The 13,805-nt window shown below is 42.4% G+C and overlaps 1 protein-coding gene across 1 annotated transcript in view; it reads left to right on the top strand.

Moving 5' to 3' along the window:
- Nucleotides 1–13,805, top strand: part of Ush2a (usherin) — a 653,036-nt gene that overhangs the window by 550,395 nt on the left and 88,836 nt on the right. Inside the window, exons 58-59 of the mRNA XM_060365102.1 lie at nt 8,113–8,271; nt 10,039–10,201. Coding sequence (XP_060221085.1) covers nt 8,113–8,271; nt 10,039–10,201 — 322 coding nt within the window. The remainder of the gene's footprint in view (nt 1–8,112; nt 8,272–10,038; nt 10,202–13,805) is intronic.

Raw genomic sequence — 13,805 nt, forward strand, 5'->3', positions numbered from 1 at the left:
CAAAATTATTTAAACTCTACAGATAATAATGAGCCATTCTAATTTATCAAGATGATGACTATGTTTTGAACTATCCACCCCTTAATCATGTCCTAATTAACAATGCAGCTATATTCGGCCAGTGCTTTTTCTCACTAAGGATGGTGAGTTATTTAAGTTTAAGGCATAATATTGAAACCCTGGCACTTTCCCTTGCCCATTTATCTTTTAGTCCATTAAAGAAGAAAATTGGCAACCATGCTTCTGGGAAATCATTTTAATTAATCCTGTGTGGGCACATAAATACTTTTTACTAATCACATTTTGATGAAAGGTTAGCTAGCCACAATATGGGCCACGTATAGACAGGAGACACCCCAGTGGGGTTGAGTTACAGTCTCAGCTGCCGTAGATGGGGTTGGAGGCTGCCTGCTTAAAAACAAACTCCACACCAACTTTCGTTAAATAAAAAGTCTACCTTGCACTAATTTGGATGATTCAACATTGGCCATTGGTTTAACTTTCACTGTTGAGTGGAGTAACAAATGACAAGGATTGGGAAGTTTCATAGAAAATGATGGCGCCCACTTGGTGATTTATGTCTCAATTGCACAGTAACAAGGTAATATATCTTAGGATGCGTTAAGCATTTTTGTTGAGATAAACATCCTTTTCAGTAACTATAACTTCGTCTCCTGCCCTGCTCTCTGTATTTGTTTGGTGGTCTTTTTGTGACAGTGTCTCACTACCTAGCCAAGGCAAACCTCATACTCACGGCAATCTTCCTGGGATTACAGGAGTGAGCAGCCATACCCAACCTATTTTCCATATTTTGCTAGTGAGAAAAGTCAATGTAGATTTTTGAAACTGTGACTTTCTCTAGTTTATTCATATCAGAGGCAACTTACCAGGGGCTATGTTTTCTCATAATTTTTCTTTCTAACTTCTTGCTTTTTAAGTGTTTTAAATTTAGCATATACTCAGTATACTAAATGATGAGTTTAATTATGACATTTTTGTATGTTCATGTCAGGTCTTCTGCTCATATTCTCTCCCCTCATTGCCCTACCCCCACCCCACAGCTCTTGCTAAGCCACCTCTTTCTGCCCACATGGTCATCTTCTGATTTGCTGTCATTCGCATGTATGTTTGTGCATATATGCGCTGGTTTTTTATTAATTTATTTATTTCTCTATTCATATTGCATCCTGGTTGTAGTCCCATCTCCCCTCCCCTCCCAGTCCAACCCTCCTTCCCCCCCTCTCCTCTCCTACCTCACCTATTCCTCAGAAAAGGGGAGCTCCCTTTCCCATCTACCCCAGCTCACCGAGTTGCATCAGGACTGAGCGTGTCCTCTTTTTCTGTGGCCTGGCAAGGCAGTCCTGCCAGCGGGAAGTGACCAAAAAGCTAGCAAGTGAGTCCATGTCCAACGTAGTCCCCAATTCCCTTACTAGAGGACCCACATATGTTCATGTCATGTCTCCTGCTCAGATTCTCTCCCCTCATTGCCCTACCCCCACCCCACAGCTATTGCTAGCCACTTCTTGCTTCCCAAATGGCTATCTTCTGGCTTGATGTCATCCACATATATGTGTGTGCATATATATTATTAAAATCTGGCTTCTAGTTTTCTACCTAATTAATACATAACAAATAATTTTATCATTTCTACAGTCCAGTTCAAAGCTTAAAAAAATATTTTGTTATCGATACAGGAAATATGAATGACCACATTACAATTGTGGGGCCTTTCCATGATTCAGCAGGGTCATTTTATCTTCAGGGGCAAACTTCACAGAATGCAGAATTCATGTGCCTTTGGATAGACCGATTTCTTGTGTTCACTTAACACACAAGAATTGTTTACTGATCCCCAGTCACAGGTGTGGCAGAAGGCAAGACTTGCAGATCATACCAAGAGGTGTGAGGGAGATGCCTTCTCCACCATCCCTCCTCTGGGAAATGCCACTGTCTGTGGAGGAAGCCAAGGCTTGAGAATGTAGCTCTCAACCTATGTCAAAACCCTGTGAAGTTGTTATCAAAGAAGTGAAGGGAGCCTGCTTCACTTTTTCATCCCCCAGAAGGACATAATCAAGACACCCCTGCCTACACAGAGGAGGACGCTGGCCAGTGTGGCAGACACTGTCCTAAGTGTAAGCTGTCTTTTGAAGCAAATGCTGATATCAGACAGAATTAATGGATTATATATTTTTTTACTCTTAGAATTGTTACTTCTCCTGCCCCTTAAAAAGAGGATTTAAAAGGGCCCATATGATTGACTTGTCCCATTGTAAAATATGCACCTGCTGTGAAATGAAGCCTCAGAGGGAAAAAAAAGTTGAATAATTTAACTTTTTTATTTGTAAAGATAATCAGGGTTTTTCTGATTACATCTTAACTTCATAAATGTTAAATAACCTATCAGCATCTAGTTGTTGTAAATTATGAAAAGGAGCACTGCCAGGAATATTAACCAATACAACCCTTGTTCTTCAGAGAACAAGAAAATGTGTTATGGCAGCTTGTCACTGCGCGACTGGTAAGTCTGACACCAAATAACAAAACTGCCATTTGCACTTAGGGTAGATTGGTTCACACGCGTTTCCGAGGCTCCTCTTGCTCTGACAGGAATTTATGAACTCGGGAACTCAGCGAGTCGTGAGGCTCCCCAGCTGATTCCAACAAATATGCCCATTTCATTTCATTTAGTCGTCAGGAGGCCAGGGGCTCCGCCGACCCAGACTCATCGCAGATGGCACGGTGTCTCCGGGCCACCACAGACACACGGTGTCACCGCCCCGCAGAGCGATGGCAGTGGTGGGACCCTCTCTCCTCGATGTTTGTCAGCGTCTGACATGTCCACAGTTTAGAGGTGCAGTTTCTGTTCCAACACCTCATAGGGGTATGTAAAGGGCTCTCGTTGCCCATTAACTGTGAGGTGAAAAATACGTTTTCTGGGTTCATCCTCTGGCTAGCCACATTTAAACCTAGATCAATATTGTGTCTATATCTGAAACACAGTGGAAGTGCAATCTTGCTCCCCGGCCCCGCTGGGAGTCCTGTCATTTTTGAGCAGAGAAGTTGAAGGATGCAGTGTGTGGAAGCAATCTGTTGTAGGAACAGACTGAAGACAAAGAAACCGACTTCAGACAGACTGGGTGGAAGGCTACAGGAAATCCCCACCAAGGGCGAGTGGCAGCTAGTCTTCCCAGCACTGCTCGATTGCAGACAACTGTACACGTAAGAAAGCCACACGGCAAGACAGTGTGAGGGCAGCCACGTGCACGGAAGCACCACTCGTATCCACTAGAAAGAGTGGCTTCACGTGAGAGATGTTGGCGGGCACGTGAGGACATGGTTAGTGTTCATTATTACAGCTGTATTCTGTTTGTTGTTATCTGTTTTGTCTTGTGTGGAGATAGAGCTTTATCAGCAGCTTCTACCTTGTCGGTTGTAATAGACTTCTGTGTGTGTGTGTGTGTGTGTGTGTGTGTGTGTGTGTGTGTACTGTCACCCTTACACAGGTGCAACCATATGACCATTGGTGTCACACTTTACAGAGGAAGAGGCCGGTGGTAGTAGAGGCCTTAGTGTGTGGCAGTGACTAGAAATAATCTGATCCAACTCTGGTGTGTGGCTTACCTAGCTCAATAACGAGGGGCCTTATTTTACATAAGTGTGTTTTCTAGTCTCTTCCACAAGATCTACCCAAGGAGTGAATGAGACAGAATGAATATGTCCTCCAGAACAATGAGCTTCAAGCAATGACCATGAATTCACAGTTTCTTAGTCTCACGTTTTATTTCCCTCTCCATGCATATTCAGCATCAGTGCACTTGCCTTGAGTACCACAGCTCATTGTATGGGAAGGCATTTGTACAAATCTTCATCCTTAAGTAGTGACGCGTTGTTAAATTTCAGGGACTAGGAAAACCGAGGAGAGCTTCCCCAGTCACAAGCTCGGTGCCCAGGCCTTCCTTCTCACCTCATTGTATCACACATGACAGACAGTGGCCTTCCTTGCATTGACTAGACTACATCAGGATAAGGAGACAGATGCTTTCGTGACTTGGAATGATGAGGTGCTCCCAAATACTCCTGACAAATACATATTCCTGCTTAAAGATCAAATTGCATGCTGAAAGAGTCTCTGGTTCATTCTTCAACCATCCCTACTGTTTCAAGAAGTATTCTCTGAAGGATGTTTTAAAGGGAACCCAGATGGCACAGTTTTTTGTTTTTTGTTTTTGGTTTTGTTTTTTCAAGAAAGGATTTCTCTGTGTAGCCTTGGCTGTACTAAACTCACTTTGTAAACCAGGCTGGCCTTGAACTCATGTCGATCCACCTGCCTCTGCCTCCCTGAGTGCTGGGATTAAAGGCATGTGTATGCTACCGTGCCCGGCTGACACAGTTCTTTAATCTGTTGCTTGGGTTCCCCTCACCCATTAATGAACCGAGAATCTCAAAGGATCTATATAATCAATCCTCTTCCTCCAACCCTCAAACTTTATTTTTATTACAGCAGCTTTCTGGGAACACTAAAAACCGTTCCTGGTTTCATCTTGCAGCTGATAACAAGGCCTTGAGGAACTTCTTTTAAATAGGTCCATGATGTGTACTTACTAAACCAACTGAGGGAAAGATGAACCTGTGTAAAATAAACATCCTAAGTATGTGAGCTCATGAAAGGAAGTAATGCCGAATGTTCTATTGTGACACTGGACAGAGGTGTCGCAAGCCAGACCAACCATTTGTTTCATGTCTGGGCTGTTTTGTTCATGGTGAATTCATTTCAAGGCAACGTGGAGAGACTAAAATTAAGTTAGTATTCGGGTTTCCCACGAAAAGTCCTTTCTGGCACAAGGGTGCTTCAGCATGAATTTCTTTTGCAGTCCTGTGTATAGCTTACTCTGAAGTGACTTCTGCCTCTAACCTTTTAGTCTTTAAAAGCTTTCATGACTAAGAGTTTTCTAAATTCAGACCTTTTAGTCAGAAGAACTCACAGTCGATTTTTTTGAACAAGAAAAAGAGAAATTCTACTAATTTCCCTGGCTCAGATAGGAAAATCATGTTTCCAAATTTTACAAATCAGAGGAATATTCCAGAGAGTTCTGCGTGTCTCTTCAAATATTCTTTCACATTAGCCCACATGTGTCCAGGTTGTGTGGGTCTCAGACTAGGAAACTCGGTGTTTAGAACTTAAAGTCTTTCCCTCTAATTTTCCTGTTCCACTAATGGCAATTTGACTGGCTCAGAATTGGTCTACTTGTCTACGCAGCTTTTCTCAGCCCTGCCCTGTAATTTTCCTTTCCTGTTAGCTTAACCGAAGTCTATTTTCAAGGCTTAGAAATATAAGCTTCATTATATAGTCAGACCATATCATTACTACCCACTAGCCAATGTGCAATCCAAAGTGCCTTTGACTTTTCTGAGATTTAATTGTCTTTATTGGGGGGACAAGGGGAGTGCTGTCATGGAAGAGTATTTTCTGCTCTCTCAGAGGCCCTGGTTCAGTTCCAAGCTCCCACACCTAGCAGCTCACAGTTGCCTGCAGCTTCAGGTACAGGGGGCTCCGGTGCCACCTTCTGGTCGCTCTGGGTACTGCACCCACAATGCATGTACCGCCACCTAGGCATTCGTATTCAAGACATAAATATTTTTAAAAGAGAGCATTTACCCTTATCCTAAATTCTCATTCATCCATTTAATCATCTGAAGCATTATTGATCTTCTGCTTTGTGCTAACAGCTAGACACAGGAGCCACACTCACAGAAATAGCAGTTTCCAACCTTTGGAAGTTGGCATTCAGCTTCGGGGAAACTGCTCTTAGAGTCTGCGCCACTGCTGCAGCCATTACATGAACCTGCAGTCTGATTCTGACTTCCGTTCTCAAGTTTCAGCCCATCGTTTGCTGGGCGGCCGTGGTTTCCAAATATACTTAGATTGTTTTTAGAAGACACACTCAAGATTTCCTTGTTTTTATTGCTGAGTAATATTCCATTGTGTAGATGTACCACAATTTCTGTATCCATTTCTCAGTTGAGGGGCATCTGGGCTGTTTCCAGCTTCTGGCTATTACAAATAAAGCTGCTACAAACATGTTTGAGCAAATGTCCTTATTGTGTACTTGAGCCTCTTTTGGATATATGCCTAGGAGTGGTATAACTGGATCTTGAGGAAGAGCTATTCATAGTTGTCTGAGAAAGTGCCAGATTGATTTCCAGAGTGTTGTACAAGTTTATATTCCTACCAACAGTGGAGGAGGGTTCCCCTTTCTCTACAACCTCTCCAGCATGTGTTGTCACTTGAGTTTTTGATCTTGGTCATTCTGATGGATGTAAGGTGAAATCTCATGGTCATTTTGATTTGATTTTCCCTAATGACTAAGGACGTTGAGCATTTCTTTAAGTGTTTTCGACCATTTGATATTCCTCTATTGAGAATTCTCTGTTTAGCTCTGTACCCCATTTTTAAATTGGATTACTTGATTTGTTGCTGTTTAGCTTCTTGAATTCTTTCTTTATATATTCTGGACATTAGTCCTCTGTCAGATATAGGGTTGGTGAAGATCCTTTCCCAATCTGTAGGCAATTGTTTTGTTCTGACGACAGTGTTTTTTTACTTTACAGAAGCTTTTCAGTTTCATGAGGTCCCATTTATTGATTGTTGATCTTAGGGGGGAACAGCCTTACCAGGCCACAGAGGAACACAATGAAGCCACTCCTGATGAGACCTGATAGACTAGTATCAGAAGGAAGGAGAGGAAGACCTCCTCCCCTATCAGTGGACTTGGGGAGGGGCATGTGTGGAGAAGGGAGAGGGAGGGTGGGATTGGGAGGGGAGGTGGGAGGGAGCTACAGGGGGATACAAAGTGAATAAAGTATAATTAATAATTTTTTTTAAACACACTCAATGTCTCCAGTTGTTGTGTGGGTGAAGCGTACATGTAGCGGCCAGAGGACACCCTTGCTGTCACTCCTGGCAGAGCCCGCCTTTTCTTTTTGAGACAGGCTATGCCAGGAGCAAGAGTCCATTCCCGTGTTCACTCACACATGTACACACCCTGCTCAGTCTGGGTTGCCAGGTCCTTGCCAGCCCAGCGGGTTTCGGAAGGAGAACATGGGGAAACCCTGGCCTGTGAAAATCTCCCGGTGTCCCGTCTGCAGCCACCTGCACACAGTCCCGCGCACCTCCGCTCCCTATCCGCTCTTCCTCTTGTTGGGGTTCATACCTACACAAACAAAGCCATATTTCCTTCTGCGGGCCTCGTGCCTCGTGTGTCATCAGGCCCTGTGATGTTCGCTCCGTGATGTTGTCTATAGATTCCCTCGTTTCTATAGTAATGACAAACCTATTGACATGTGATGTGTAACTAATCCCGTAAATGTTCCGCACTCCCCATCAGTGAGATAATTTAGTCAGAGCCTCCTTCACAGTCTCCTTTCAAAGCTCGTATCCTTGCCTTTAAAAAGTGTATGTTTCTTCATGACCAAATAAAACTCAACAGGCGTTTAATTATAGGGATAGATTGTGAATATATTAAAATGATAAAAAAAACACCCACTAGTTTCTTTTGGAAGGGCTGGTGAAAAAGGACAATTATTGGACCCAAATTTCATATGTATTTAAGGTCCATAAGTCTCACTGACAGAGTGGACTGTCCTAGCTCAATAATTAATGCCCTGGGAATTCTCCAGGTAGAGTGTGATTTGGGTATTTTATGGGCTATTTTGTCAAAGATCCGTGTCAGCCAAGATGCTTACACAATGCTCCACAGAAAAATTATTGTCACAAGCAAACTGCGGTTGTTTTTTTAAAAAATGTTCTTTAAGTAAACTTGGGGAAAATGAGGCCCTCCTCAATTGTCTCGTGTTTTAGGTGACAGGCGCCTTCATTTTATTTACCATTGGAGTGCATCTTTGAGTATGACTGTTAGGAACGTGTAAACAGTACCATCTTTGGAATACACACTGCAGTATTTCATAACTTGCGTTTGTTGCAGCTTCAATGCCCAGCTGCCCCTTACTTTTCAGTAATAACCTCGTATGTGTGCCTAGTTCTGGAGGTAGAGCCATGACTGTCCTCCATGATGCCTTTATGCTTCTTTCTTTCTCTTTTCTCCTTCTTCACAGGGATTCTGCTTCCCCAAATTCCGGTGGAGTATAGCATCTTACTCAGTGATGGAAGTGTGGTGCCTTTAACCTTCTCCGTTGGACACCGGCAGTCTGCCCATCTGAAAAACTTGGCTCCATTCACACAGTATGAGATAAGGATACAAGCCTGCCAAAATGGTGACTGTCTTTTAGAAACACGACCCGGGTTTGTTTGAAAAGTAGCTCAAAACATTTATTTTATTTAAAAGGCACAGGTTCTCGGCTGAAATACAAAGACTATAATGTTTAATTTCTGATTTCTGGTAGACTGATAGCCCAGAAAAATCAGAGCCTGTCATCCAATGAAGCATTGAGTAGCTCTACACATTACATCATAAATATTTAAATATATTAAAATGATAGCTTTGTAAAGACTTGTTTAATAAGGCCTCTTAAAAGAAAAACACTCATCTCATACAAAGAGGCCACTGATCACATAAAACAAAACAGGATCTAGAATAAAGTCATAGATATGTATTAAACTTAATTTTATTTAAACATTTTCAGGAGGGAAAAGGGAAGTTATTTAATACCTAAACTGTAAACCAAGCGTGATGCACGTGCCTTTAATCCCAGCATTCTGGAGGCAGAGGCAGGCAGATCTCTGAGATCAGAAGCAGCCAGGTAGACAGAGTGAATTCCAGGACACCCAGGGCTATGCAGAGAAACCCTGTCTTGAAAACACAAATAAAAGAAGATTCACAAATGAATCTATATATTTGATGGTGTTTCCTTGGAGCCAGTATCATGGGTCTGAGGTCTGCGCCTTTGTCTGTGACCTGGTGGAACCACTGCTATAGACAGAATGTGGCCCACCCCTTCTCCCATCTAGTGCAGGACTGAAGAGACATGAACTGATGTTCAGAAGAGGAAGCCATGGAATCCAGAGAGCAGATTATTTATCTCTTATTTATCAGATTATTTACAGTATTTATCTCTGCTATGTGAAAAGCAGACCTATGAGGCCAGGAACTGTGGAGCCTGCCTTTAATCCCAACACTGGGAGACTGAGGCCGGTGGACCTCTGTGAGATAAAGGCCAGCCTGGTCTCCTAGCAAGTTACAGAATAGCCAGTGCTACACAGAAAGACCATGTCGCCAACAAACAAACGCATAAACAAAACTACATTGTGTGTCCATGGCCTACATATGATAAGTAACACCTGGCTGCCCAGCGAGATGGAATTCATACAGGCAGCATTTTGCTTCACCATGGGGTAACTTGCCAGCCTTCATCCCATGTCTAGCTGGTTGAACTATCACAGTCCTTGGCTCACTACCCTAGAGTCAGCTCAGGTTTCAAAGCTGGTCTTGATGACATCAGAAACCCCAAGGCCATTTGTTGGCTTCATCCTACCAACTGGGCCATGGTTTGTTTGAAGGGTTTTCCTCTCCCTGATCCAGCCTTTTACTCGGCAACATGGCAATAGCTCTCTCAATTTAAGGGCAAAATCAGCTTCTGGTCACTTACCGCTGGAGCTGTGCTATGAACGCCCAATGGACTCGGAGTTACTTATTCAATATCTGTGAGTCTAAGCAGCAGTAGTTACCTTAATATATTAAATACTATTACGTGTATACGGAATTTTTGTGGGTCATTTACACGCTTATGAAATTCAAATGTGATCACTTGCTAAGTAGAATAACCACAGTAGAAGCAGAAACCAGGTCAATCAAGCCTATGGTTTCCTGCCTACATCTGTATGAGTAGATGGTTGCTGAATGGAGCATCTAAAAGTGATTTTGTATTTTCATGTTGGAATTCCATGGACACCTAAAAGACCAGACTAAAATATGCATGCATTGTATCCAGACATGATATACATGGCACTGTTATCCTCCTGTATGGCTGTGTAACATGTTGCTTTGATGGACAAACCGCTAAATCCCTGGGTTGCTTTTGCAGCAGGCTGTGGAGTTAGCAATAGGATATATGTCAGAACACACGAAGCAGCACCAGAGGGTCTAATGTCCCCTCTTCTGAAGGCTCGGGGGTCATCTTGCATAGAAGTTAAGTGGATGCCACCTAGAAGACCCAATGGAGTCATCTCCAGCTATTTCATTTACAGGTGAGAGGTTCGGGATTGGGGAATGCGTGTCATCCCAGGGCTGCAGAACCCCATGCGTGTTTTACTTTGCACAGAGACAGAAGGGCATCCATGTTCCATGGAGCACACACCCATGAAGACTGCCTTGGAAGCTGCCCAAGGACCAGGGCCCACAGTTACTTACCGTGTGACCTTTTGTTGAGATCTGTTTGCTAGCTGAGACTATTGTGCTCTTAATGTTTTTTATCTTTGTGACTCCTACCCCTAAGTGCTACTGTCTTTGTTTCTCATTTTATCTATTTTGTTGTTGTTTCTGTTTGCTTCTTTGTGTTTGTGCAATTCTAAGGATCAAAACAAGGGCCTCATACATGCTAAGCAAATGTTCCACCATTGAGCCAGCCCTCCCATTCAACCTTAATGCCTCTTTTCTTGGTTGGCTAATAGTATATTTACAGTTTTTTCTCCTCATCATATATTACATGGATCTCCCTAGTGCAAGGGAAATAAAAGCAGAAACAGAGGGAATGGAAAGGCAGGAAAGAAGTGCTTGAGGAAAGATAATGTAGGGTGAAGGGAAGGATGAGAGTGAAGGGAAAGAAATGGAAAGAGGATCAAGAAAGCAGAGAGAGAAAAGGGGGAAAGCTGAATGTAAAACAGGAAGCAAAGGCCCTATGTGCTTGACATCTGGGGAAGAAAACAGAAATGACAGGCTATTTTGCATGGGATACTCCACTCCAAAGGCCATGTCTACAGAGTAACACAAGGCATGGCATGACCCCACCCCCACCCCAAACCTCACTCCTCATGCTCTGCTCTCATACCTTCAGTTAGTCTCTCTAGCACTTTCCACTGTTCCTCATTTGCTCCATGTGCCTTGGATACTCAGCGATGGATACTACAGGCACTGAAGCCCTTTAATTCCAACCCTTCTTCAGTGATCACCTAAAGGTTTGTAGAGGAAAAAAAAATATGAAAGGAAAAACTATGGTTACATTTCTGGTTATATAAATGGCATTACCTAAAATGTGCAAGCCCAACTTCTCAGCAAACTTTAATTTGAAGGATAATATTTCTGATTCAAATGCACACGCGTATAAAAATGGCTGATGCAGATTTGCATTTTGCACTAAGCACTTTAGTGCAGAATATCACAGGCATCCGTCCTCCAGAAGCAGTTTTCTTTCAATTACTGAATGCTAATTGCATGGGGAAGGTGCATCAAATTCCCGTTTTGAATGAAAGGAAATAGGTGAGTGTCGGAGAGCAGGATGTGGCTTCATTCTGTTGGTTTTGTAAACAAAGCTCATGATTACAGTGACTATTCCATGGCAGCTACAGCAAAGGAAAACAGGAAATAGAATGCAGAAAGGCTGCTTCAATGAAAAATACTGTAAATTGAATTTGACAGCATTTGATGGCATTTGATTATTCTAGTCACAGCCAAACAATGATATAAAGAGTAATATGAAACAGAATGTGTTACTGCCTAGCAGACTCCAACGCAATAAACCTTCCCCCATTGTGACACAATCACTTCACCATCATAATTGTAGCCTGTTTGATACCTCTGAGTACAGCAGAAGGGCACTGACTGACATAGATACATTTTGTTTTTTATTTAAAGTGAAATGAAAATGGCGCACTGGGGCTCCAGATACAATCGTTATATTCACCTACCTAGGCATGAATCACTTGGCAGTTATTCCAGCTGAAGTTTAAATGTGCTTAGACAACAACAATATCAAATTTTTCTTAGATAGCTGCAGAAAAAAAATCAGAAATTTGTAAGGACAGAAATAGCATGTAGACACGCAGTCCTTTTTCATCCGATGACTCCGCAGAGCTCCTTCCACGGCTGCAGCTCAAGCCTGCAGTACTTCTGAGGAGGTTATGCCATATAATCCCTACTCCATCATTCCTCTGCTCTCTCTGTCGCCAAAGGAAATGGCATGCAGCTGAAGCCAAAGACAAGGCTTGGCCCATGCAGAGATTTTCATTAAATTACAGGAGGCCAACATGCCAATTGCATTTTGAAGACGCTTGTGGTATTTTTGACTGATCCCCCAAATTACTTTCCCCTCTTTGTAATTCTCTTCCCTTGCTTTAATATTGGTTCTACACATCATTCTGTTATAAAAAGAAAGTGCCCACCCTAATGAGGAGGTGAGATGTTTATGACTCCATAAGCAAAACAAAATAGTCCATGTGTCACTTACTTTTCTTGTCGCTGGGACCCAGCAGAAGCAACAAGGGGAGAAGGGAGTCATTTCAGCTCATGTTTTCATGGTAGGGAAGACGGGCATTGTTCAAGGTAGACAAAGTGGCTTCCGTTCACAGCAGTGAGGACACGGGGTGGCTTGTTTATGTCTCAGGAAGCAAAGAGCTGAGGCAAGAAGCAGAAGCCCAGCCCACTCACAGCTCTCATCCCTGCTCCTAAGGCCTTACCTCTGCCAGCTACATCCCATGTCCCAAAGGTTCCACAACCTCTCAAAACAGCGCCACCATTGGAGAGCAAGTGTTCAAACACCCAAGTCTGTGAGGCACATTCCACGCTTAAATCAATGACAGATTAGGATGTCCCAGATTAAATTTCCAGTTACCAAGGCTGCTGTCTTGACTGCTTGCAATTCATAATGAAAGTTTTCTGTGAGAGTGTTTAGGTTAGTGTTTTGTAGCTTATTTATTGCTGAGATACAGGCAAGGCCAGCTTGGACGTCCACACCTTCCTCAAAGCGAGGTTGGTTTGTATAAAGATTCTTCAGTCTACCCACTTCATCAGGTCAATAGCTTTATAAATGGTAAAATTCTCACCACTTCCATCTATAAGATCCATCTAAGATGCTTTCTTAGAAATTGACAGAACACTTAGTAAAATTACCTCCTCCCACCAGAAGCTTCCATGTAAATAGAGATGAAATTACATAGGGCTTATAGTCTCATGAACCTTCCATTTTAAATGAGTAATAATAATTGAACCATCTAAGTGCATTAGAAGTCAGAAGTGCAGACATACAAAGATACTTTAGCACCATCAAAAAGGGAAAAAAAATGGGTATTGAGAAAGACTTTAGATTGGTGTTTCCAAGCAGGAAACTGAAATGATCCTATAGAATGGATAAATAGACTGATTGAGTTAACTAAGGAAAGGTGACCATTAAATCAAACACAAGTAAATGCTGATGAAATCTCATTTATGTTGTGTGGAAAGGTAGATTCAGACCTGGGCACCAAATTAGACAATAAGTAGCTAGATATATAACATATATGTATATCCATGCCAAGGGACACACAACTCTTTAAATGTTAATTCTTATTACTACTGATCTCATTACTATATAATACAAGATAAACTAAACAAAAAGTATGATGAATAACTTAATGTGAGACTCACAAATATTCATCAGAAAATTTGGAGAGATATATTAGTTACTTTTCATTGCCGTAATAAAATGCCATAACCAAAAGTTGGTTTATGAACAAAAGGGTTTCTTTGGGCTTGTGTTCCAGAGGGAAGGTCCATAAAATCAGGGAGGTGTGGCACCAGGGACCAAAGCAAGAAGCTGAGAGTCAACTGCAAAAGGGGACAGAGGAGAGCCAGAAGTGGGGGGACTGTGAGCTCCCAAAG

The sequence above is a fragment of the Meriones unguiculatus genome, chromosome 11 (genome assembly GCF_030254825.1).
Source record: "Meriones unguiculatus strain TT.TT164.6M chromosome 11, Bangor_MerUng_6.1, whole genome shotgun sequence".
NCBI lineage: Eukaryota > Metazoa > Chordata > Mammalia > Rodentia > Muridae > Meriones > Meriones unguiculatus.